This window comes from Neolamprologus brichardi, chromosome 8 (genome assembly GCF_056152115.1).
Source record: "Neolamprologus brichardi isolate AB-2024 chromosome 8, ASM5615211v1, whole genome shotgun sequence".
NCBI classification, from domain to species: domain Eukaryota; kingdom Metazoa; phylum Chordata; class Actinopteri; order Cichliformes; family Cichlidae; genus Neolamprologus; species Neolamprologus brichardi.
The window spans coordinates 18,645,165-18,673,004 of record NC_142111.1 but is presented as its reverse complement, the minus strand read 5'-3'; the positions used below and the strand labels follow the sequence as shown (position 1 = coordinate 18,673,004).

The window sequence follows — 27,840 nt, the reverse complement described above, 5'->3', positions numbered from 1 at the left end:
CCTCGGTCTGGTCTCAAATCTGAGGACTCCTGAATCAAAATGATATCAAATGTGTGAAGTGACATCGTTGCCCAGAAAATGATCAGATGTGTCTGTGTCTTCTGGATGATAGTCCACATTGTCTTCCTCCTAGAAACCTGCCCATCTGAATCGCTATGCTGCTCTGTGTCCTCTCCTTCATTTTCACCAAAAATATGATGCAGAACTTGGCTCACTGTGAATCTTCTTCTAATTTTTGTATGCTGCAAATTGTAAATGTGCACTCTGGAAGTCAAATGGCCACTCAAATGAGTGAATTCACCTCACATGTCTTGACATGTCCCGTCTTTATTTTGTTTTGTTTTTGTGCAGGTATACTGCAAAAAACACGCAAAATAAGAATCCCCTAAAGCTCATATGATTAGGAGAGGAGCTTGCTGTCAATGTTTTAGCTGACAGTGCACTTATGATTTCAGTTTTGGCTTTAATTATTGCTTTATACTCATAATATTATACCTGGGTCGAAACCGACCCTAACAACACAAATGTCATAATTTCAACTAGGGCATTTTATAATTTAGTGAAAATATTTTTTTTTGTTTTATTTTGTAGAAATAGAGGTTCCTGACAAAGTCAAAAAGCCTTGATACAATAAACAAATGTTTGTGATTTGTTTTATGCATTTGCAATTTAAAATGGGTCGGTGATGACCCTAACACGAGAGGAAGGTTAAATGAATGTCCCACAGTTACTTTTGCATATCTCTCTGATAATAGAATATGTTGTGACTTATTTATTCCCAGTTCATTAAGCATGAGAGCTTTATGTTTGCATGCAGGAGCCGAAGCCTGAGGACACCATCCAACATTTTCATTATTAATCTGGCAGTCACAGACTTCCTCATGTGTCTCACGCAGACGCCCATCTTCTTCATCAACAGCATGCACAAACACTGGATCTTTGGGAAGAAAGGTACAACACTGTGCACATACAAAGCTTAACGTTTTTAACTCAATTACGTAACATGTTGCACTTACAGACTTCACAGACTCTAAACAGTCTTTTATATGTGCAGGCACGCACACTTTGAATTCCACCTGTAACCTTAACCTTTTCATTGTGACATACAGTTCAATGAATATTCTCACGCAGATACACACACAGAAACACAGCTGTCACCCCGTATGATCGCTTTTCTGTCACAGTTTAAAATAAAAAACACTGTGCAGTAGGGTTACTCATAGTCAGATGTGCAGGATGATAGCGTGTTTTACATGTATGCATTCGGAGGGAGGTATCATTCATTAGCAGATACCGTATCAAGAGGTTTTTAAAGAGGCAACAAACTCCACTGATCAAACTCTGGTAGTCGAGGCGCCTTCAGGAGGTGTCCTGACCTTGATGAAGACAGCCAATGGCTGTCAGAGCTGGAGCTCAAGTCTCAGCGGTGGTTACTGCAGGGGGGCGTGTGCTTTCTTTTTTTTTTTCTTCTAGCCATGGCCGTCCTCCTACCCAGTTATCCTTTGTAAAAGACAGAACAAGATTCAGATTATGAAGTGAAAAAATAAAGCAAGTAAACCGGGCGAGTCTTGCAATTTATGTGTGTTTTTTTTTAAGGTGCAGTAAGTCATTTTTAAGGTAATTTCACGTGAATAGAATATCCATGTGAAATTAAACCGAATGTGTTCTAAAATAAAATAAAATCAATCCATTAAAAATACATATGAGTGAACACCTGTTTGTTGAAGCCAAATCGTTGCCCCATCATCTTAAATATAGTGAGGTGGACATTTTTTGGTAATAATGTTTTATGTATGTGGCTAGAGAATCAACCACATACATTGAATACTTAATACGTTTATTTTATTTTAAAGATTACAGATAGCTCTGTTAAACTGTATATGAGTTTTTGACATTTTTACATGTATAGTTTCATCATCGCTTTCTCATCACGGTTATTTCCTCCTCCACCATTGCACTCTCTTCTTCCTCATCCTCTTTCTTGTCAGCTTAAGCCCTATCTCTTGAATTTAAATCAGGGTTTTAAGACATGACAATGTGCATGAACATGCTTATTTGTTCTCAATATTTTTGCAATTACGTATTGTCAGCAGAAAGCTAACAACAAGCCAGATAAACAACAGCTGGTTATAAACTAAAGAATATAAAAATAAATAAATATAAAGCTAATGTTAGGCTTGAGTGTCCTAAAGATTACATTTTCCATCTGATAAACACATAAATAATTTTATTACATTCTCACACCATTGAGAGTTTATTTGCTGCATGCCAGAGTCCATCAATGTTAGATCCACTTCAAAGAAAGCTGGCTAACAGTGTCAAATATACTCAACAACTCATCTCAGGATTGGTGTCACTGGTCAGAAGTGAGCTTCACTGATACATCAGCTCATATCAGATTGCTTTCAAAAGGTTTTATAGTCTCCTCCGAAGTAAATAGACCGGAACACATATTGATAGCTGAAGTAAACAGTGGCCCAAAAACCTACACTCACTGCAGATGAACAGTGGCTAGAGGTGTTTGTCCCACAGCAGACACCGTAGCTAAGATTATGCATTTGACCTGGGAGAGGTAAGAAAGCTGTTTTTATTTTGGGTGCAATCTGTAATGTACTGACATCTAGTGGCAAGATGTTACACACTGTACCTTTAAACAAAATCTCAATACATTAATTAATAATGGGATTTTTCTGTGCCTTAGGGCAGATGCATGACAGATGTAATTGGGAGAGGTTAAATTAATACAGTACATTTATTAATAGCGTTAGGGTTAGCCCGAATTGTAATCTGTTGTTTGCAAGCTGCATATGGCTCTTTAGCTGTTAAAGAGCCATGAGTTGCCAACCTCTGTTCTAGGGATTCTGTGAGTGGCAGTTTTAGGAGGTAAAGGTGGATGATCTGTCAGTCTGTCTATTGCAGGGACATTGATTTCCCCCAAAGAATAAACTTTAGTGACCATCTGGTTTCTTCAGCTCAGGCAACAATTATATACAATGAAATGATGTCATCTATTAATTCATTTTCTCTAACCGCTTGTCAGGGTAGCAATGTGGTACCCTGCTCATCCTGGGCTGAGAGGCAGGGTACTCCCTGGACAGCTCACTAGTCTATCACTAAGATAGATCTAAGATAGAGACACAGACACTGAGTAATGAGGAGGAGCTTCTTCCCCCAGGCTATTCGGGCCCTGAACCAGGTGTAGGACTGGACTCTCCCACACACATCACTATAAGACTGGACTCTCACACACATCACATCACCACACGCACCACCACACATTTCCTATAATCCTATAATTCCTATTATTTATAATCTTGATAATCTCTTTCTGCTATTTGCACATTTTTTACTGTAAATTCCTAAGTTAATTTGTAAATTTTGTAGTTACCTGTAAATTGTAAATACTGTAAAACTTTTTTTTTCTGTCATTTAATGGTCGGGCATTGTACAGCTACAAGCATTTCACCCCCATGTCATACTGTGTATGGTTGTGTGTGTGTGACAAATAAAATTTGAATTTTGAATTTGAATTTAATCAATGTGCCTAACAAGCAGGAGGAACCCACGCAGGCCCATGGATAATGTGACCCAAGCCAGCTGCTGGATTTAAATCCAGGACCTGCTTGCTGTGAGGTGCCCCACTGATGAAATGATGTCACATAGATTTGATTTACTAGAAGACCACAGCAGGTTGAAGTTACCCATATTATTCCAGCATGTTTATATTTGATGCACATTCTTTGACAAGCTTTCAAATGCAACATTCAAAATGTTAGAAACAATAGCACATTTAATTTCTTGCACATGATAACATGCTGAGTGTTTGCCACTAAGCAAACCACAGGTCTTCAATGTTGTTTGGACAGATGATACCAAAGTAATGATGTTTGGTCATAACAGTTAACAGTCAGCAACAGTAACCAGACTGAAGTGTTGTGGCAGAACCTTAAGAGAGCAGTGAATAGACAAATGCACACCCCATGAAAACAAACGGGCTAAAATTCCTTACCAGCGATGTGAGAGATTAATAAAGTTATACAGAAAACAATCACTTCAAGTTATTGCTGTTAAAGGTGTTTCAGCTAATTCATGGGGTGTTCTTGGTTTTTCACAAGATTGTAGGAGACCACCTATGTGTCAGTCAATAGATCAATAACATTCAAACTGGGTGGTATTTTTAACACATTTACCCACAGGTGTGGGTGTAGAGTAGCTATAGTTTAGGGCTATGTAGCTATCACCTGAAGTTTAAAACTGCTTCACAAAGACTGATCCTATACAGCTATCAAGGCTTTTCTGTTTCTTGTTATCAATTTAATAGCTTTTACTGGTGTTTGTGACATGTTTTTATACATGAATGAATGAATGAATGAATGAATGAATGAATCCAGGGGCTTAAATACGAGAAAAATTAAAAATGTGACTGATGGTATATTTTGATTTGAGTATCCTGTGATATAAATAAGCTGTTAGGGAAAAAAATCCAATGAAAACAAGAAGAGCAAATGAAGTGAAACTCAAAGAAAGCAGGTTTTACATCTGATGGACTGTCGGCTGGTTGTTAGAGTGAATTGTTGTCTGTCTCTCTGTGTGGAAGCCTTATGATTGACTGATGGGTGTTCCTTGGCTATCGCCCAGTATCAGCAGGGATTAGCTACCGCACACCTGCAACATTATTTGGTGAAGCGACAAAGAAAATGGATAAAGATAAGTGTCACAAGATGCCATAATTAAATGAGCTCCAGCCGAATTCCAAACACTGCAAAACATTTTAGATATCATAGATTATTCAGCATTTAAAATTGTTGAATGTATTTATTTGTCCACCTTGGTTCTAACGAATCTGATGCTTTCACATGCGATACTTTTTCTTCTTCTGGATATTCACAGGACGTTGTAGTTTAACTTTACCTTATCTACCATATGCAAATCACAATTTTTATTATTTTGTTTTTAGATTTAAATGTCTGTTTTTATTGCATATTTTCACATTTTGCATAAAAACAATCTCATAAATTTTTTCTCCCCGCATTTGGACTTCTCTATGCTCTCAGCATTGTTGTTACAGCAAATGCCTCAGGACTTAAAAAAATTGTTCTTCTTCAGAAAACATCTGCTGTTTATTGTGAACCAGTCTGGAATTCATTAGCTTCAGTAACTTTGGCTTTTGAACACACGCACACACACAGATGTGTTGGTGTACACTATATTAAACTGCCTTAATCGCCTGCATTTGTTTGAGTTTCATCACAAAGCCAACACAGAGTTTGTCATGTGCTTGGATGGTGTGACTTGATGTTGTGATTATATGACGTGTGACAGGTCAATGGTAATTACAAAACTACAGCCTGGAGGAAAAACAGCTGATGAAATGATGAGGGAATGCTTGTCGTTTGTCATGCGTGTCCTCTGCATGAATATATTTCCACAAGTTTATCTATTAGATTTCCTCATGGATACATTAAGTGTAAATATGCCAACAATGTGTCTCTCTAAAAAAAGACAGCATGTTAAAATATTCTGACACATTTTTCATTATATAAACATTAGGTTTCACACTCCCTGCTTTCTATTTCCCTCACATTTTCTCTCATTTCTAATTCACCACATACACTTGTCTGCAAATGATGTTAACTGTAATCACTAACCTAGAGCTCTTTTCCAGCATTTCATATCTCATTTATCTCATTATACTTCGAAATGTAGCATGAAATTAAGTGCCAATCAAATTATTTAAATTTAATTAATTTATATAAATAATTATTTATTTAATTTAATTGAAAAAAAAAGGATCGAAAAACTATGTCAATGAAGTTCATGCTAACGCTGCATGTGACAACAAACTATACATAATAGATGGAAATAGCCACCATGATGTCAACCACTGGTTTGTGAGGTTCCCTTACTACCTACTGCTGCTTGTGTTGGTATCCACTTGTTAGTCATAGCGACCCTATCCTTATCTTTCACCTGCTCCATCACCAATCAATCACCTGCCTCCATCTCACCCTATTCCTTCATACGCTCTGTACGTCCTCCTTCACAACATCCAAAAACCTTCCCTGTGCTCTTCCTTTTTTCCTCCAGCCTGCCTTCAAACACGCTGTCTCATCTTTCTCTTTACTCAGCAGTATCCTAGTTACAACAAGCATGTCATTGCTAACACAATAATGCCTGCATGATAATGGCTATTTTTGATTTGGAAATTATTTTATACCAAATATTCTTCCTGATGCAACTCTCTCCATTTATTCTGCCTTGAGACCGTCACGAGGAGTACATCTGTTTGCAGCCCTCATGGCTAGGTTGTGATGTGGAAGTTCTTCCTTAGGGCCTATATAAGATAAAGCACTGTGAAGGAATTTTTGTTGCAAATTGGTGCTATACCACTGAACACTTTACATGTTATGAAGCTGCAGAGCTTTTAGCTCTTTTCCTACTTGTGCCATACTTTTTGGATTATTAATAGCTGGGAATTTCAACAGGGAGCAAGCCTCAAGTGGTAATTGAAGAATGCAGTTTTTGTCACTTGACTCTAAGAAATTCTTACAGTCCGATTGTATAGACTATGAAGCATAGATCTCAAATGGTCAACCAGCAAAAAAGTTCCCCTTAGGAATAGAAAGCTAAACCTAACTAAACATTGCAGTTAGAGAGTTAACCACTTTGTCTGCTATCACTGTAGTTTTTACTACAATTATTTGTGATTATACAATCAGATGTGGTCAGTATCAACATGAGCACATGTTCACATCTCCTACCCAGGTTGTGAGCTGTACGCCTTCTGTGGAGCTCTCTTCGGTATCTGCAGTATGATGACACTGATGGTGATTGCAGTGGACCGGTACGTGGTGATCACCAGGCCTCTGGCTTCCCTCGGGGTGATGTCTCGTAAGAAAGCATTCACCACTGTGGCTGTTGCATGGCTCTATTCAGTAGGCTGGAGTCTGCCGCCCTTCTTTGGCTGGAGTGAGTACAATTTTATTCAGTGACCTGGATGTTTATCAGTGTGATATAGCGATATCGTTTTTGAATCTCTGTCTAGCTACTTATTTCCAACTGATCTAACTAATGGCAGCATTTCTATTTCCTGATGAAAAGTGTGACATTATGTCAAAGAGAGCTTGGTTTGCCTTTTCAGCATGGAAAAAAATGAGCATTTCACGTGAATCATTAAAACACTTGATGGATATGATAGTGGAACAGTTTTACTGAGGCTCTGCAGCCTCACACGTTTTATGGTACCACATTTGCATCTGTTTGTGTAGGTACTAGCATTTGCAGAGTACACACAATGGGGGATGCTACCAATGCAAATATGCTTGTGTGCAGTCCTCCAAGGACCTGACACCTTAACATTGATTAAGCTATGCGCAGGTTAAACGCTGACTGGTTGAAAAGTGGACCATAACAAGAAAAAGGAGCAACAGCGGAGTTCAATACAAACAAGAGAAGAATGGAAAAAAAAAATCTAAGACAAAAAGTTCAACATGAGAGGCACAGATGGTGGACACTTTCCACTGTTTTTAGCTGTTTCACTATTTTAGCTCTTTGCATGTAACTTCTCTGGCTAGGCCCAACAACATCCCAAGCAGAAGTATGGTTGCTTGTGACATTGCCACCTGGTGAGAGTAAACAGCTACAACATGTAGACAATGGTCTGCAAAGCTGTGCGTACCACCACAGAGCTGTGTTTGAGCCATCTCTCTCGTATTAGCTTTGGGCTTTAGCTGTACCGTGTTTGATTTAGGGGAGGGGTATTTCTGTCCACATCTCGTTCAAGTATCACAAAGTACAACTCCAGCTGTGAAAGCAACTGCTGCAACCCATGAAGAACAAGTCTACATTATTAAAATCATAGACACTTAAGCTTAGGCCTGTCCAGAAAGTGTGGGAGGATGATTAAGACAACAAAATACAGCTAGCAATTATGATTGACAGAGGTGTAGGGTAAGAAAAACAACAACAACAACCAAACAAATGCATACAATAGTAAGATTTAGACACTTACATAGCCTGTCACAGCATGATGTCGCCTCCACAAAGGACTCCATGGTGGTAGTACATAATGGGTTACATGGCAGCACCGTTGAAAGCCTTCTCCCTTTTCTTAATCTCTATAAATCCAAGCCTTTTCTGAAAAGGTTGAAGGTTTTAATTAAAATCTACAACATGGCTTCTTATTAAGACTAACCATAACCATAACCATGGCTGGAAATAAAAGTAAACTCGAACGTGTCACTAATACTGATTGATTAAACAATGGAACCACAGGGGAGATGTGTTTGACTTGAATGTGTATTGACTCCTTTTTTATCGAGTGTCACCACCACCAGGGAGTGTATATACCATGGCAAGGCTCTTAATTGATTTTCCAATGGTATGTTATGCATTCTTAAGAAGCTGTGGTCATTTTACAAATTCAAGTCTAGTCTCAGGGAGTGACAATCAATGGAAAGCCCCACTAACAATGGCAAAAAACCTCTTCAGGATTTCAAAGAAATATCTCAGTGACTCCAATAAAATACAGTGAGAGAGGATAAATTACATAAACAGTACAAACCAGTAATGCAGCTTAATTCTGTATTCCCTATCTATGCTTTGTTACCTGTATTTTTAAAGGCTATTGGCTCTTTCATTCATTGTCTTCAAGGTTGTTTAGGTGTTTAGCAGTTATAGGATGGATTTCCTTCCATACATCTTATATAAAACAGTGTTTTCTTCCATTTTTCTGTCCGATGAATAGACAAAATAAATCAATGTGGTAAAAGGTTGGCCATATAGTAAACTCCATTCATACTCACATACTCTACCGGCAGCCCTTTACTGAAGTAGTAGGCACAAACATGTTCAAAATGCAGAAGTATGACGTCTAAGACTTTTCAGGAGCAAAGAGGCAGGAGAGAAATGTCAGATTTAATGATGTGGAAAATGACCAAAAGAGTTTATGTGCTCCCAAAGGTGCCTACGTCCCGGAGGGTCTGATGACGTCTTGTTCCTGGGACTACATGACGTTCACCCCTTCCGTCCGCTCCTACACCATGCTGCTCTTCACCTTCGTCTTCTTCATCCCTCTCTTTGTCATCATTTTCTGCTATTGCTGTATCTTCAGAGCCATTCGACACACAACGCGGTTGGTACTGTTCATGCACACATGAACATCAACACCATTTATGGCTATTATTCTCGAAGGTCTCCTCCTGTGACACACTCCCACAGCTGTGTGAATATCAACAAGTTAGCCATAAAAATGAATTACAAACGAGGCTCTGTTATTACGGTAAAATTACAAGTTATATTATATTATAGACGACGGCTTTTGATAACTATTTTTACTGGTGGTGGGCGTGTCTGTGCATCACAGGGCAATAACAAAGATCAACTGCGAGGGGACCAGAGACTCTGCAAAGAGGTTCCATAAAATGAGGAGCGAATGGAGGATGGCTAAAATTGCACTCATCGTCATCCTGCTGTTTGTCATCTCCTGGGCCCCTTATTCCTGCACAGCCCTCACTGCATTTGCTGGGTAAGTGCACAAGTGTGTGTGTCAGTGTCTGCTAAAGAGACATCTTTTTTCACAGTCCAGTGACGTCTAAAATTCTCCATTAGGATGAAAAAACCCCAAAGTTGAACACTTTTTGGGTGTTTGACTCACAATAAAGGACTGAGCTTATGATTGAAGATGCCATTAAAGCTGTTTCAGCCAAAAGCTATTTATCTATGGCTGCGTGGTAGTCGTAACAAGACTGTCAACATTCCTGTAGGAAGTGAACTCCCGTGATGGATTACCTAGAACGGAGTATTCATCAATACACATGCATGACAGAACCAAACCTTTTGTTCCAAACCACCATATTTCTCTCAATACTTGGTAGACCAATAAGAAACTAGGAAAGGCTGCATACTGGATTGATCGGGTGGACAGTAACACAACTACCTGCTGCCTGTTCTTTTGCGACGGACTGTGCTGCCTGTCCAAGAAGTACCACATCATTGTCCCAGTGTCACCTGAAGTATAGCCTCCAGCCCACCGTGACCCTGGCTGAACAAGCAGTTAAGAAAATGTTGGGGTGAAGTGAGGGATGAATTGAGCACTAAATGGAAGCCCAACTGTGTGTCCCAGTCCTGTGTCTCTGCACTAATTCTGCACAAGACAACACATGCCCACCCATGCCCTTGTCACACAAATGTGTCTCATTTCCTTGTCTCATTTTTCTTCCTGCCACCATCTGTCTCATCTCCCTCTCCCTCTCTCTCTCTCAGGTATGCAGACTTGTTAACTCCTTATATGAACTCTGTTCCTGCTGTGATTGCCAAAGCATCAGCTATCCACAACCCCATCATATACGCCATAACACATCCTAAATACAGGTAGGATGTACACTCAAGTGTTAAGCTGCAGTAACAGTTAAAAAATAATGGTGTTCTTGCTCAATCTCCTCGCACACAACAGCGGTGAAGAAGCAGACGTTACACAAGGTGCCAGAGTAATAATTAAGGACATAAAAGTAAAAAGCTTTTTGCAGCTTCAGTATGTACACAATGGCACAGTAAGAATGTAAGAAAAGAAAGAAAACATCAAACTACAAAAAGGAATAATAAAGCAGTGTGACAGAGAAGTATAATAGTTATACAGAGAAAGTAAAGAAAAGATACAAAATAATCATTTTGAAGTACTTCAGTAAAGGTTCATGTTGTCTCTGTGTTCCCCCCCAGGCTCGGACTTTTTTAAAGAACAAATTTAGCTGCTTCCATGCTCATGTTAGTTATCTCCCCAAGTAAATATTTAATTTTATTTGGTTTGAGAGTGTGTCAAATTTGGTATTGCTCTCTCTGCATGTGTGCATAATTGATACCGTGTTGCCAGGTTTGTCATCGTCACCCATATAAATGGCTGGGATGTGTTTCCTCGGTCTATAGTCAGTTACATCTGATCAGCTCTGATTAGAAAGGGAGATTATTTTTTGAGTTTTAGTGAAGAGGTTGCTCAGTAGTTACTTTAACCGATGGCACAACCACAGAATGATTAACATGTGTGGTTTACATTATATCAGAATAAGGTTTCATTGTTCTTTAATTATTTTAAAAGGGTATAATCTTAGCTTGGGGTGTGAGAGGTCAGCCCCCAAAAATCTTCAAATCTCTCAGGAGCCCAGCATATACGATGCCACGAAGTTTCTAGAGTTCAAAGAATTTTGAAGAATACAAAAAACAAACATTAAAAAAATAAAAATAAAGGAGATTGGAGCTCCAGAAACAAACAAACAAAAGAAGGTTGAAGGCCACCCACCCAGTGTGTGATTCGATTAAATCGTCTTATCTAAACTTGTGTTAATAAACCAAACTAATGAAATTAAAACTGAAAACAAGACAACCCACAACATTCAACTCAGTAGAATATTGAACTTTTACTAAGCAGCTGAAGTTAAAGGAGGCCAATGTCAGACCAGAGAGAGAGGCACTCCAACCATCCTGACTTCATATGCAAGCAAATGAGTCTTCATATCTAATCACTACTCTGCATGAAACAGAGAGTGCTAGAAAGCAGGTTAATAAAGATGATCAAATACAATAACCAGAGGGTAAATGTGCCATCGCACAGAGGCGCATGACACTCCCAGTGACTCCTTTGCACTCCTTTAATCACATTCTAATATAAGAAATTGCAAACAAGCTACAAATCTTCTTTAATTTACAAATCTCTGTAGCATCCAAAGCTTGAAACCAAAACTGCTTTTATGAATGCAAGATTGAGAAAAAGTACCATAATACTAGTGAATAAAGATGATTAGACAATACTCTGTGTTACGACCGGTTAGACGGTCAAGGAAGGGAGTCACACTACCACCTGAATATGGATAGCAAAAATGTTTTAAAATAGGTGGCAAACCTGTTTATGTCTGTATCAGTGGTGTGAAATGGTGCTTGGATGGGCTGCTAAGTGTATTGTATAGGCTGTATATGCAAAAACAATACAATACATGCAAAGACAGCACAGCCACTGTCACGGGAGTGAAGAAAAGGAGCAGCAGGAGCCCAAAGCTACAGAAGCAGGCTTTAAATATCCCTGCAGAACACTGGCCATGTGTTCGGCACCTCCTGCAACCTCCTGCAACACATGACACTCACACATACACACACACATACACACCGATCCCACAAGAAAGTCTGGTGCAATAACAATTTGGAGGGATTTGGACATATGTTACTCTGTAGAACATTTCAGTTCCAATCCTATTTTTCAGACTTTTGACCATATTTTCTGATTTGTGGGGTGGTAAAAGCAGAAATTCAAAATCTGTACAAGAAATTAGCAATGAAAAAGAATGCAAAGGACTTCAAATCTTTGTAAAAATAGAATTTTTAAAGAAAAATATTGTGGGGAAAAATTCTGATAATATTCATTAGCAGGCTATACTTTCATGTACACGATGCGCTTACTTTTGTTTTTGGCAGTAGTACGAGGACATTTGGCAGCAAATATCCTTGTATTTTGGAACTTTTGGAATTACTAACTTTCCAATTAGTAGATGACCTGCACTACCTCCTGATTTACAGCTGCCCCTAAAATTGTTGCCATGCTTACCATGAACATGCCTACGCACTACTGAGTGTAAATACAAACAAACTTGATCTGAGCAGACACTATGATCCTGTCTCCCCTAAAGTACTCATCATGTCCATTTTATCATAACTTTGCTCCTTATCAAATTATTAGTTTAAAGCTAATCCTTACATGGGGATTCATTCTGCACCTTGGCGACGGAGCCAATTTTAAAGACACTACAAAGTGCTGGGTGAACATCAGCCTCAACCTACTTTATAATTTATTACCATTATTTTGTTACTACTGTTTATTAGTTGATCCAGCTTTTGTGTAGTAGTTGGCACATTTGCTTAACAATCAAAAGGTTCCAGCAGGAGACAAAAATCCCTTTCAGGTTTTATCAGGAAGAGAATCCCAGGTGAAACTTCTGCCACCTTAAAGATGCCAAGCTGCCTGCTGTAACAACCCCACCCCACCCCTCACCCCCAAGTGAATAAGGCTGAAAATAGCTTATTTGGTTTTGTTTTGTGTTGTTACATGAATCACTGAAGCAACTAGAAACTGAATAGTAGTAAATGCATTAGTAAGGCAATAATTAAATAGTAGTAAAAGAGCAGTACACTGAAATAAAGGTAAAAATAACGTGCTGACTAATACAGTGACAACATGGGCAATCTTGGAAGTTGTACCACAACCCCTTAAATGCACAGCATTAATCAAACTTGTATAGCGTAGAAAAGTGATATACTGTATATATATCTAGTTCATTTACCATTTACCAAACTTTAAGGAGCCAAGCCTCGTGACTACTTTATTTTTTGTGGTATTCTCATCTTGATAACTTTTTAACATCCTAATTAAAAGCTGACATTTGTCTAATTCAGCTCAGCTTGTAAGGATTTCATGCAGCTCCACACTTCACTATCATGTAATTAAAAAAAAAAAAGAAGCAATTATGGATTGGAAAATTTCTCTGTCTCGTTCAGGTCAGCAATCAGCAGGTACGTTCCTTACCTCGGGGTATTGCTGTGTATGAAGAGCAGAGACCGTTTCAGCAGCAGTAGCTTCCAGTCCATCCGCCGATCAACCCTCACCAGCCAGTCAGAGTTCAAAGGCCCCAGCAGGACTCACAACTCTTCCCAGTCTGATAGTGAATCAGTGAGTGTGGCTCATATTTAATATGTTTTGTATTTTATGTCCTTGTACAAAGGTTTAAAATATGAGTTGCTGATTTCAGTCCTTTTCCATCTCAGGCCCAGTTCTCAGACACGGAGGACGACTACTCTTCTCGAACTCCTGTTAGTCGTCACTTGTCCGGTGATGCCAAACAGGTGCGTCACGCTAGCCAGAGGTCAAAGGTGAGAGGGTATAACACAGAGTACGAGAGAACCTCTGCTCACAACGCCACCGATCCAGCAATATGTCACCTGTCACCAATCACTGTGAGTATAAAAGCCTCACTTGTGTAAAGGTATTGCTGCTAACACGACACAAAGTTCCATGATTCCAGTCTACTTGATTTTAATTAGCTTTGTCTCCCCTTCATTCTTATCTCCTTGTTCACTTTGAAAAAACCTTTCAGTGCTCAATAAGTGGAAGTCTCTTTCTGATCACCTGCACAGTGTCCTTCAGTGTATTAAAAGCCTTCAGCCTGTGTTTATTTTGGGGAAGAGAGTTGCACAAGGTTAAATCTGTAGAGTAAGGTAGGGAGTCATCGCAAATTATGTTTGGCTCCTGAAAGAAGTAGAAAGAAGTTTTGATGCATTTTGAATGGGTGTACAATGGCAGGCTGACACAACACCACTGTTGAGGTACTTTGTATTTAACATTCCCTCTAAATGGTAAATGGCCTGCATTTGTATAGCGCTTTACTCAGTCCCTAAGGACCCCAAAGCGCTTTACACTACATTCAGTCATCCACCCATTCACACACACATTCACACACTGGCAATGGCAAGCTACATTGTAAGTAAAACTGCACTGACAGTCTTTCCCTTGCAGATGAATTCATAGCACAAAACCCTTCGAATGACAGTTTAACTGCTTCTGTGCTTGCTTGTGACCAGATGTCCCTGTTACTGGTTCAGACGTAACAAACTCTTTCACTGACACAACTGCTTGGACACAGCTCTAATCACCAGAACTCTGATGTAAAAGTTGTTTCTCAAGGACAGAGATTACTTTCTTTGCAAATTTGAGGTCTGCTGTGAAACTGCGGTTAAGCTTGTGCTGGTGGTCTTGAATCGGAGGTGATAACTTTTTCAAATTTAAAACAGATAAAGTGTTTTTCTTTCTATTGGCAGAGTGGCTGGATTTTTTGACAGCACACATAGAATATATTTACTATATAGTAAACCCAAAGTTTTATTTTTACACCATATGGTATTTCTAAGTATATTTCTGAAGTATAGAGTTAAAAAGGGGTGAAATAGGACTCAGGCGATCATTTCTTGTAATATTTTCATGATATTTTTGATGGAAGGTTTTGCTTCTTGTTTGTCCATCAAAGCTGATCTAAATCCTCTTAAATTGTTGTTTGGGAGCTCAAGACATCGTCGATGTCATCATTGTTGTGTTGCGTGTAACTTAAAGAGGACATATTGATGGGAGTCCACTTAAAATCCAGGCTAACTCAATGTTGTGACCAGGGACTGTGTAATTGTGTTTCTGTGGTGCCAGAAAATGACGCTGATCTTGCTGGTTTGACTTTGCATTTCAGTATCACTCATATTGTCTGGTTACCAATGAGAACAGCTTATTCTCACGGACTGCTATTGCTTTTAAATGACTCTCTGAAGCTGACATTTGCAAACCTTCTCAGTCTGAAATCTTCATGTCTGGAACTTTATTGTGATCAAAGCTACTTTAAAATCAACCTGCGTATAAACTCTGCCATCAGAAATACAGTAAAATGAAGAAAAGAGTGTCATGTTGGGATCAGCATGTATTGATGTCTACAACTCTGCATTATTACTCTATCACTAGTGACAAAAATGTAACTCACAGTTTCTCCACTGAGGGACATATGGTGTAAACAGCCAAGTGAAAGTGAATGTAAACCCACATAAAGTTTGTTTTTTAGACAGTGAGGGAGAAGCCAGCGACATTGAGGATAAAGAACAGGGGAAGATAAACAGTGGGTGTCATTGGAGCGGATTCAAACCTGGGCCTTACAGCATATGGGTCGCTTGTTCAAGCCAGTGAGCTAAATTAGCACCCCACAAAGTGCCACTTTTAATTGCAAAACTCAGTAAATGAACAGCTGTAAGAGCTCACAGTGCAGGCAAATTTCTAAGGAATAGGCTGTTAAATGGACTATAAACTCTCACAGTTTACAGCACATAAAGAAGTCAAAGGAAGGTTTTATCCAAAAGTTTAACCTCCATCAATGTATTTATTGATTCAAAGGCTGGAAGTCACCTGTGGGTCAATCCATGTGGTTGTCATAGTTACATACTGTAAGATCTGTTTGTGAGTAATAAACTGTCAAGGAGCATAAACCACCACCATAAAATAGCACACATGCGAGTACCCAGGTCACCCAGTTATACCACCATGGTTTAAAGAAGTGGAACATGCGTAGCATCCTCTTCTTCTTCTCCTCCTTTTTATTTATTGGCTGCTTCCTTTAGGGGTCACCACAGCAGACCGTCTGCTTCCATCCTGTCATATCCCTGTTAACCCTACCTTCACTGCATCCATGAATCTTCTCTGTGGTCTTCCTCTTCCTCTGCTGCTGGAGAGCTCCATCTTCAACATCCTTTGCCCAATATATCCACGATCCCTCCTCTGCACATGTCCAAACCATCTCTAACTCTATTTCCATTTCTAATCCTTTCCCTTCTGGTCATATCACCTTTATTTTGGAAGATTGTCACTAGTACATTATTAATCCTCTGCATCTTTCCTCCATCCTCAAAGCACCCCTACTATCTTCTCAACACACCCTTCATTTGTTAGCATATGTCCATCTCTCTTGTATATGGGGGAATACTTGTATTGTCATCATATTGGTTTTATACTCTAATTCAATCTAGGGAACGACATAGCTGTGGGAAGGTATGAAAGGAGTCAAATGTTGATGCCTTTGTTATGTGAACGATTGCAGAATTGGGAATGGATCCCTGAAGCTATGATCTGCAAATAATTGGTTTTGTTACCATTTTCAAAAACTATTGCATCTCCTCCTCTCTATAAAACCCTGCCTTTCTCTGTGCCTGAACATGTCAGCCTGGAACGTCTATAAACACTTTGGATTTCTGATGTGGACAGACAGCATAAAGCGGCCCTCACAATGCCATTCACACATCCTTTGACAGACAGCTCAAAATCCACAGTTTATGAGTAATTTGCGCTAACCCACATGTGACTTCAAGTACTTGTCCTGAGCCTCCCCACCAGACAATCACAGTTCTGTAAGCCTTCCCCCCTCTCTGTCTTTTATTAGTCAAGATCAGCATGCAATGGCAGTTTGTCATTTTTAGCTGGCTGTGACCTAACTAAAAATGACAGAAGTTGCTGACGGCAAGTGAAATTGGCTGTCGAGTATCTTAAAAATAAGCCCACTATTAGTTTTTATTCATATCACATCTATAATTTAAGCTTTATCGACTTAGTCACTTTATCAGCCCTTTCAAGCGTCACACATGTGTTTAATTTGCATTTATGTTGTTTAGGATGTTAGAGTAATGTCATAAAATTTGTGCAATAAAATTTGAACATGAGCAGATAATTTTGCATGGTAGTGTTCACAAACTAAGAAACCCAGCGTACACAGAAGTTACCAGGTGTGTAATAGTTTCTGGTGCTGGAGGCCATCCACACCAGCTGCCAGTGATTGTTCTAGCTTTTGGCAATTAAGTGGCAGAAGCCAACTGATCTTTTTATGATTGATCACTCTTAATGCACTCACATGCACAAGACCTCCTTAAACTGAGAGCTTCCATTGTCCTGTGTTACCCAGTGTTGCAACTGAAACCACCATGTAATTGAATCATCATGAAAATCTTTCTCTAAATCTAAATCTAAAATATTTTAACTCATAAACCATTTTTAATTAAAATTAATTAATTTTTTAGTTTTTAGAAATTAATGGCTCATTGGCTGGTGTAGGAAAAAAATTATAAACCTCTCAATTCTGACATGTTCAGAAGCTAATTAACAACAATTTATTATTTAACAGCTCTTTCTGAATAATTCCTCAGTATCGTCTCACATTCTTGTGTCAAGTGTCGCCCAGACATTTTATTTGTTTAAAATAAAATGTATAAAAACCAGAAAAAAAGCCTCATGCTGTTGACAGGCCAGTGATAGCGACAGGTCTTTTTATGTGGGACATGCAGTATATGGAGCATTTCCGTCTCCCTCTAATCATCTTAGTTCACAGGAATAAAAATAATACAAGCAATCCACATGTATGCGTGATGCAAACACACACATGCAGGCAAACCGCCATGCAGGTCAGCTTCACTGAGGACTCTGATAGAGAGGGTGCAAAGGCTAATCCGGTAATCTGGGACTTTCAGACTTAATCCATAGGTTGCATGATGTGGCCCCGTGTTTAAAAGTACTGCACTTGTTGGCAGTGGAAGAAAGCCCCTGACTGCTACCTCCATCTTTAGTCAGTAGTTTTTATACATGTTTACATGACATATACACTCAGACTGTTACCTATACACAGTCATCATGACTGTCAACTTCAATTTATGAGAGTGTTTAAGAGGGCTGGCATTTTAGCTGTACGATCATTTTTGTTGATATAGTTTGTGGTGCTGTTAAACTGCACTGAATTACACAAGGTCCTGTTATTTAGCCTAGCATCAGTCAACATAATAAAATTTAAGTAAGAGACTACTTTGAACAGATAAGTATAAAGACTGCACTGTTTCTTCCATTCTCCTATTGAGCTAGCCAACCTGCTGTTTTACTGAGACATCATGAGCATCCAGCTCAAATTAAAGATGTGGATTAATTTTGATGGTGAGAAAGAGCATCGAAAATTACAGGGGTTTTAATAGTTTTTGAGACATTCTGATGACAGACATATATATATATATATATATATATATATATATACATATGTATGTATGTATGTATGTGTACATATATATATATGTGTGTATATATATATATATGTATGTGTGTGTTTGTGTGTATATATATGTATGTATTAGCTTCATATATCATCTATGATATATGAAGCTAAAATTTCATAGCAATCATTATATATGTCCAAACTTAAGACCATGTTTTTTTTGCAAATCAGAGATGGTGAAGCACAAAATTTGAATGATGTGAAATCTTGAAAATAAAAAAAAAGAAGTTTCTTTTTTGCATTGTTGTGAAATATAACGTTTTCACATGTTATAAAGACAAATATTCAGAAATTCTAAATAAGAATAATAGTTTAGTGTGTGTGCACAAATATGTTAAATTGTAGGAGTGATGGCCTTTTTGTTCATATTTTAATGAGCTAATACTTGTAGATGATTTTATGTATCTGTCTCAAATTACAGATCCTGATTCAATATTCATGGCAAGAAAGACCAGTGAAAATTTTAGGAATTTATCTGTGATCGTTTTTGCGTTATTCATTTTCAGTGTGCGAAAAAATGGTCTGAAAGTGGGTTGTCTGACCATTTTAAAAATATATTTTTACCAGTGGTTTGAATATTTGCAATTCTGGTTTTATATACCAATATGTACACCGACTTTAAAACTTTTTTATGCAATTGGAGCTGCTTAATTAGAAGACGTTCTAATAATTTGCTGATTTGAGAGGGAACGATCCTCATGTTTCCTCCTTTTTTGGGACGGGTCTGCATTCAGTAAAAGTTACCTGAAGGCCCAAATAGCACAAAAGCTGTTGTGAGTATAACTGATAATAAATGGCTGTGTTTATGTGCACACTCTTCAGGCTCTGACAGAACCTGAAGGCATCTCCATGTCGGACATCAGTCTGCAGCCAACCAGCAATCTGCCAGCTTCTGTAAGAATCCACCGATCACCCTTTTTGCCACACATGTAGTAAATAGTTTTTTTTCTACTAATAAATAGTATCTGTATACATTAAACATACATATATGACCTCCATGATCCAAAAACCTCTAGAAATGTTCTTTATCCATCCTCTCACAATAACTGTAAGAACATCATATAGTACCAATCATTAATTCACCTTTATTTTTTAATGTTGTTTTTTCTAGCATGTGTACTTCCGTCCATTATGGTTTGGTCCAGCTATTAACTTGGTTTATCACAAATTTCAAACTCAAGTACTACAGTATGAAGCACATTCTCAGGGCAAATCTTCATGTTTTTTATTAAACATTTTCCACATTATATTGAAAAATCTTGATACATACTCTGCTAAATTATTTCACTTTACCAAGATTCCTTTCCTCTTACATCACATTAGCTTTTCATGTTGCTGCAACAAGGACACGACACAGTCAGGATGTTTTTGTGTATCATGGCTTTGGGCTGCTTTCATACTCTTTTGTGCTCCTGGAAATCATTATTGTGTTTGTATTTGATGTCAGATTAGATCAGTGGCTATCAATGGGAAAAGGATCCAGTCAACACATCAGTTGCTTTCATGAGATTAAGTCTGTATGTTGTTACAAGCACAAGTACTTATGAGCTGAAAATGCATAACAGTGCTGCATGTTCTCCCTGTGCCTGGATCGTTTTTTCCCATGTTAGGTTAATTGAGGTTCTAGGCTGTAGGTATGGATTTGTGAATTAACAGTCTCTGTGTTGTTCCTGTGATGGTCTGGTGATCTGTCAGACTGGCATTCAGCAGTTCAGTACAGTGATTAGTAAATGTACAGTTTTCTTTTGTCTACTTGTAAACTTTTCACTACATGATTCAGTAGCGGGTGCAATCGCCATTAGCAGCAATAAGTTGAAGTAATCATTATTTTGTAGTAGTAGTAGTAGTAGTTTTGTAGTAATTTGGTTTTTCACATTGTTGTGGAGGAATTTTGGCCCCCTCTTCTTTCCAGCATTGCTTTAGTTCATTGAGGTTTGTGGGCATTCATCCACAGCTCTCTTAATGTCCTGCCACAACATTTCAGTCGTTTTAAGTTCTGGACTTTGATTGGGCCAAGCTTTAGCTGTCAGAGAGATGGACTTACATTTGATATGCTTTGGTATGCAAAGGAGTCCGTGGTGGACTCAATGACTGCAAGGTGCTCAAGTCCTGTGGCTGTAAAACAAGACCACTCCTTCAGTACCGTGCATAACTGTTGGTATGATGTGTTATTGCTGATATGCTCTTTTGGGGTTTTGCGAAACGTGGCACTGTGTATTTTGGTTAAACGCGCCCACTTTGGTCTCATCTGTGCAAAGGACATTGTTCAAAAAAATCTCAGCTGACCTAAGCTGTGCTGCTTTCTTTCTAGAGAAAAGATATTACTTTTGGCAGTTCTTCCAAACAAGACATACTTTTTCAGTCTTTCTAATTGTACTGTTATGAACTTGAACATTTACACGCTAACTGAGTCTGAGTCTGAGATGATCTTTCTCTGAGCATTGAATTGCATATCCACTGGTCTGAATGTTCCAGACATGCAAACTGCTAAAACTTCAGCTGCTATAGAGGTGTTCACACTGATGATCAATTAGTTGTGTACAACTGATTAACAGCGCCTGACTGACACTTACTTTCCTAATTCCTACAAAAGAAGTAATGGTTTTAAATTTTCCTTTTCATCGTGGGGCTGAATAGATTTGTTGCAGCAGATGTATTTTTCTGTTCATATTAAGTTACTTCAGCATAACTGTATTTCACTTAACATTGTTTGAATGTATGAATATACAAAGATTAAACCATAAAATGACATTCCTGCCAGTGCCAGTGTTTATGCACAAGTTAACCTTGTTCAAGGAGTTTTCAGTGTTCGTTGCTGTTGAATGAGATGCCACTTCTTGCTCAATAACTTTGATTTAATTTAATTTTTTTTATTTTGATTTAAGGTCTTAAGAAAATCAAGAACGCTTTGTGTTTTAGCCTGACCTCTCAACAAGTAACCTTCACCATTTAGGCCAACTCTGCAGTAATGAGGGGGAGGACAAGAGATGCATTATGCACAACATTTGGCTAGCTATAATACTTAAACAGCCATCTATATACTACATGGTTTATTACAGTAGTGTTCCCTGCTGTAGCCATATGCTTCACAGTGATTGTACAATTGTCACAAGTGGGGTGGGTCTAGCTCAGGAGATGATCTACTAATCAGAAGGTTGGTGGTTCGATCCCTGCTCCAGTGGTTCAGTGTGCATGCTTAAGTATGAGATCTGAACTCTGAACTGTTGATCAGCAACTGTGTGTGAGTGGCCGATAAAAACAATTATGAGGCATTTTGTCTAAAGTGCTTTGAGTTTTTTCAAGCAGAGTAGCAAAGTATATAAGAACCAGTTCATTTACTGTTTACAACAAAGGTTATTATGGGTCCTTAAAGTGAAAAGCTCACTGGCTAATTAGGAGGTATCGCTCCGCCTCTAATTTCAGCTTCTCTCTTGGGCTGTGTCTTTGCATCAAAAAGGTTCTAGTAATTTCCTGGCTGGCTGGGTCTATTTCGTGCTTTGGTCAGTTGGGTTAATTGGTGATTCTAAATTGCTATGGATGTAAGGTAGATCAAGTGGGTAGACCAAAGTCCTGTGTGGGTAAATGTGTATTGCACTCCAAAGACCTCTGACAGGTCAGTAAGACTAAATGTCAGTCTATTTCCATTAACCTCTGCTCATTTTGTAATGAGAATGAATGCTCTCTTCACAGAAATCCAGGAATCGGAAATCTTTGAATCAGGCTTTGAAAAAATAAATCTTGGCCAGTGTTTCAGTTAACAATGCAGAGGGGCAGTTGTGTCCTAATTTCACTGTAGTTACAGTGTAGACTAGCTGAAAGCAAATGGCACATATTGGTACAAAGATTGCGGATGACTGTGTTATGTTAAGCTCATGGTCATGTGATCACCAAAATAGCTCTAATGGTCCATCCATCGATCCCTTATCCAGCTTGTGTCAAACTGAGGCTGAAGCTGAGGCTGGTAAAGAGGAGGAAAACAGTACGTCACTCTATCAGAGAGACATCAACAAGTTACCTAACATCCACGTCTTTGGTTTGTGGGGGAAAACCCACTCAGGCACAGGTGGATGCACAACCTCCTGCTTGGCAGAGAACACAGGAAATCTTTAACCCAGCTGGAGGTTCAAACCCCACTGGGATGAAAAGGAAACATTGCTAACTTCTGCATAACTGTGCATCCATGTAATAATTAGTTTTGGGTTACTTAAAAGGAATGACATTTGGTGTACATAAAACAGAGCTACTTTTCTTTCCAATAAATGCAAATCATTGTATTTGGTGTGTTTATGGATTTTTAAAATATATTTACATATTTTAACATTTATGATCTATGCATTGGAAAATTGCTGGTTTACACAGGTATGATATAGACTAGGGTATTTTTTCACAGCACGTTTGTAAATTATATGGAAAAGGAGGAAAACCGTAAGGATAATCAATGGCGTTAATGATGGCTGTATTCCATTTAGATGAGCTAAATAAGGGGATGGTAATGGTACATAGTGGTTCACTGATGAGAGTCTGACTTAATAGAACAGTGTTATCATTAACATAGCACCACTTGTGTTTTTCCTGCTATGATGAGTCAAAATATGTGCAGAGAAGAAGGTTTGTTGGCAATAGTTTGATTTTTTGTCACCACTTTAACATTTAAATAATATTTTCCATCAGTCTTTCCCAATTGTCTGCACTAATTTTTTTAGGTTTAGTTTAAAAGGCTGACTGTGTAGCTGAATAGGCCAATAACTTAAAATAAGAGGACAGTAATTTAAAATGATTGGCAAATATTTTTAGAAATGTTTTTGCCGAGTCTAGGAGATCTAATTAGCCGTGCTTTCTGTCCATTCATGGTTAATTCATTCCCTGCCGCTCTGACGCTGCTTTATTAATCAAACCTTGTAGAATATCAAAGGCATGAAGGGTGCTTCTTGTCAACCTTTCTCTTACTATCCACACCCAAACCTATAATTAGAATATAACATAAAAATAAGTCATATTTTCATATTATTAGCACTTGTAGTTCATAAAGATGAAGATGATAAAATATTGCCAAGAACAACCTGAGTTTGCACAAGTTACTGAATTACTTTCACAGCAAAATTTTTCAATGGCAACTTTACAACGTAAAGTATATAAAATGTCTAAAATGATTTACTTGTTACATGTAGTGTAATTTGAGTGTATTTAGTCAACCCTTTCTCATGTTGTAGGTGTCCAATGCAGCTATTTGGTCAAAAGTAAGGTACCCTTTGGCATTTATACTGCATTTGGACAATGTAACACCTTTTTTCCCCTGAATCATATCTATCCTATCAAAGTGAATCTAAAAATAGAGTGACTTGTTCCTCCAAAATCCTGCTAATTTTGTATCCGTTTAACCATTACCAAATTTTATGGATACAATAGAGAAAGTGAAAAAAAGAAAAAAATACTACTACTATGAGGAATATAAATGCTCGATTCAGTTCATTTACTTCAAGGCTCTTTATATTGTCAGGCAAAGACCCTACAATAATACTGAGAAACTCCTAAGAATCAAACGAACCCCTATGCTAAAGCACTTGGTGGCAGTGGGAAAGAAAAACTCACTTTTAAAAGGAATAAACGTCCAGCAGACTCAAGGATGGGCAACAAGCTGCCATGACCATTTTAGGGATGAGGAGAGGAAGACAGAACAAAAGATATGCTGTGAAAATGCACAGAGGGGTATAAACACATAGAAAACAAAAGAATTGGATGAAGAAGAAACACTCTGTGCATCATAGAAAGCTCCCAGCAGACAAAGCCTAATGCAGCATAACTGAGTGAAGATTAAGGGTTACCTGATCCAGTTCTAACTATAAGCTATATCAAAAATCAAAGTTTTAAAACTAATCTTAAAAGTAGAGAGGCTTTTTGTCTCCTGAATCCAAAGCGTGAACCAAAGTTGAAGGCTATGCCTCCTATTCTACTTTTAAATGCCCTAGGAATCACAAAAAAGCCAGTAGTCTGGGAGCAAAGTGCTCTATTGGGGTGATGTGATACAATGAGGTCTTTAAGATAAGATGGAGCCTGATTATTCCTTATATACGAGGAGAAGGACTTTAAAATACATTCTGGATGTAATAGGGAGTCAGTGAAGACAAGACAATGTGGGTGAAAGTACCTCTCTCTCCCTGTCAGTACTCTTGCTGCAGCAGTTTTGATCAACTGAAGGCTTTTCAGGGAGTTTTTCAGCACAGCCGGATAATAACGGATTACAGTAGTCCAGCCTAGCAGAAACAAATGCATGAACTAGTTTTTCCTTGCAATGTTACTGGAGCCCAAGGTAATGCCATCCAGAACAAGTATCTGGTTAGACATGTCTCTAAGTTTTTTAGGGCCAAGTGCAATAACCTTAGTTTTATCTGAATTTAGAAGCAGGAAATTTGAGGCCAGTAGAGGTCTCTGAAACAGTTTAACTAATTAGTGTGTGTTTTCTGAGTTCATGGATAGGTAAAGCTGGGTTACATCTGCATTGTAATACCTTTGAATGACACTGCCTAAGATAAGCATTTAGAATGCAAACAGAACCTCACACAGAACCCTGTGGGACTCCATAATTACCTTTAGTGTGTGAATATGCCCCTGTGGGTAAACTGCCCTATTTTCTGAAAACACTTTCCTGATGAGTTTATGAGCCCCGTCACGCTCTTCAATTATTACTGAATAAAAAAACAAGTCCATACAGGTCTACTCAATTGTCAATTCTCCAGTATCTACAGTACACACACAGGATTGAAACATTGTTTCCCCCACTTATGGTGTGCAACTGCAATAAATTAAAAGATCTAATCAAATCAAGAGCTCTAACTGCTCTGAACCTCTATTGTGCTCCTGGTGGGGCTATTGCTTGGAACAGGAACAAGACAACTGCTATCTTTAGTATTACAAAATTCTCCCATTGATTTCTTTTTAGTAATAGTGTGCACTTCCTATACAAAAGCACAATTATACTTAAATATACTCAGCTACAGTACTTTGTACCTCTAGAGAAGAACTATTGATTTTGTGAGGTTGACCAAGTTAAATTATCAAACTTCATTAAGGGCTCTGTTAGAAAGCCATTCATCAATCTATCCAATCAATTCCTTTGATCAGCCGTGTTGCTCTAGCAGATTAAGTGGAAAAGAGCATGTTAATGTAAACTGGACAAACATCTTAACATTTTATTCAGTGCTTTCTTAACTAGCAACTCTCTGTTTCATTCCTTTATTCAAATTTCCAACCACTGACTGGCAATGGGAATGATAATACGGGAACACCTGAACACCTCTTCCTGTCTCTCGTTCTCTGTCTGCACAGCTGGACAATGTCATGAGGGAGTCAGGGCCAAGGACTGTGTGCAAGACCACATCGTCTGTCATCGTCACCTCCATATCCAGCCCGTCAATATTGCACAGTCCCCCAGGTTACCATGGCAACTTCAAATTGACCAAAAGTCACAGCCCAGTTGCCAAGGAGACCCTTGACATAGCCATGCTGGAGACAACAGCTTTACCATGAACAGCCAGAGAGGAGTGAAAGCGTGTGAAAGTGTGCATATGTATGCTTCAGTATTTCTCCCCAATTGGGAACTTTTCTTACTAGCATGCTGTTTGCAGGTTATGATAACTGTGGACCATAGCATTGTTTTTATGCATGCAGTATACAAGTATGTGTGCGTGTGTGCCCAGTAAATTTATGCATGTGTTTGCACTCATTTGGATTTTGTCATTTCTGACATATCATGGTGGCTGGAGATTGTTTACCTCAACTGTAAGCAAACTAGCCTTAAACACAAAATGTGAAAGGTGGAGTCGCACTTGGATCACACCTGACCTTTCTAGACATGCTTTCTGGTCATACTTTGTGAGATTTGCCATAAATGGAGATGTTCTTTCTGAATTATTTCAATTTCAAAGTGAAATGTGAATATTCTTTATCTTTACATACAGAAGTTGAATGGCTGCTGATGTCATCAGTTTATTCTGGGGTGTTACAACTGAAAGTTTGAAAAAATGTTGAGATTTTATTTTGTGCATAGTGTTTATGTTAATGCGTAGCTACCGAAAAGTGTCCGAATCCTACTTTTGAATTAAGAACCTATTAATGCAAATGAAAAGCATGTTTTCAAACCAATCTGCTTCTACAATAAAATAGAATCAGAGATTTTGTTTTTCTTTTACAGTGTTTGCCGATTAAAGAATGTACTCTAAATGATGTATCTAGTATAAATAATGGACCAGACATTTTGTATATTAAAACTGAATAAAATGACCGCTGATTATGTGGAAAAACTGGGCGCACTACTGATCTCACTCAGAAACACCACGTTACCTATTTAAGTCACGTTAAAATTGTAGTGTTCAGCTCCTGCTCCATCTGTACCCACACAGTGTTTGCTGGAAAGCTCTACGTGTTGAAACCTGCTGAAATTTCAGAATGACAGAAACAAAGTACAAAATTTTAATGAAAAGTGTAAAAAAATATATACAAAGGTCCTCCACAGTTAGGAATCCACCTATGAAGATTGAAGCATTTTTTGTGACTAATCAAAATCGAAAACTTCGCCCACACCCACCAATATTCCACTTCAAGGTCATCCCCCTTGAGCACCAATGGATGGCTTTGAGCACTTCTGCTATTTTTAGATTGCTCTATGCAATTTTTGTATGCCCACACTAACTAGTTAACCACTTCTATTATTCAAATTAAATTTCACTTTGAACAACACAAGTTCACAAAAAGCCAAATTTGCTGAGTTAGGCCTCAGGCCAAGAAACTGGCTAACAACTGTTTGGCAACCAATGGAAGAGCAAAATAAGTATTCTACTTGCCAGGTTAGAGAATACCTACCTACTTTTCAACCAGTTAAGTGAAACTGGTTGAAAAGAGATATATGGTACTGCAAGAAAACCTCCTAGGAACTGCTAGCAGATTGCTGTGGACACACGTGGTTTGCAGAGTTTTAAGTCAAAGATGTAACTTTTGAAACATGTTGATTTCAACAGTAAGGCACAGCTTTAACTTTGAAGATGAACATTCTTTGTTTCTCGTTTGCATTATAAGGTTCACTGCCACATGGTTGTTAGTTAGCAAGTGTTTGCAGGCAAATCAGCACAAAGCAGCAACAAGGAGGGTTTTTTTCAAGCAAAACCCTCTTAACAATTTATTTCACCTAACAATTGCTAGCAACCAC

At 38.4% G+C, this 27,840-nt stretch overlaps 1 protein-coding gene across 1 annotated transcript in view; it reads left to right on the top strand.

Moving 5' to 3' along the window:
• The window catches only part of opn4b (opsin 4b), a 37,579-nt gene extending 10,192 nt beyond the window's left edge, over window positions 1-27,387 (top strand). The window contains exons 3-11 of the mRNA XM_006791011.3: window positions 818-951; window positions 6,766-6,969; window positions 8,962-9,133; window positions 9,365-9,526; window positions 10,264-10,371; window positions 13,534-13,705; window positions 13,801-13,989; window positions 19,464-19,535; window positions 25,965-27,387. Of these exons, the coding sequence (XP_006791074.2) occupies window positions 818-951; window positions 6,766-6,969; window positions 8,962-9,133; window positions 9,365-9,526; window positions 10,264-10,371; window positions 13,534-13,705; window positions 13,801-13,989; window positions 19,464-19,535; window positions 25,965-26,165 (1,414 nt within the window). The 3' untranslated portion in view covers window positions 26,166-27,387. The remainder of the gene's footprint in view (window positions 1-817; window positions 952-6,765; window positions 6,970-8,961; window positions 9,134-9,364; window positions 9,527-10,263; window positions 10,372-13,533; window positions 13,706-13,800; window positions 13,990-19,463; window positions 19,536-25,964) is intronic.
• The last annotated feature ends 453 nt before the right edge of the window (window positions 27,388-27,840 follow it).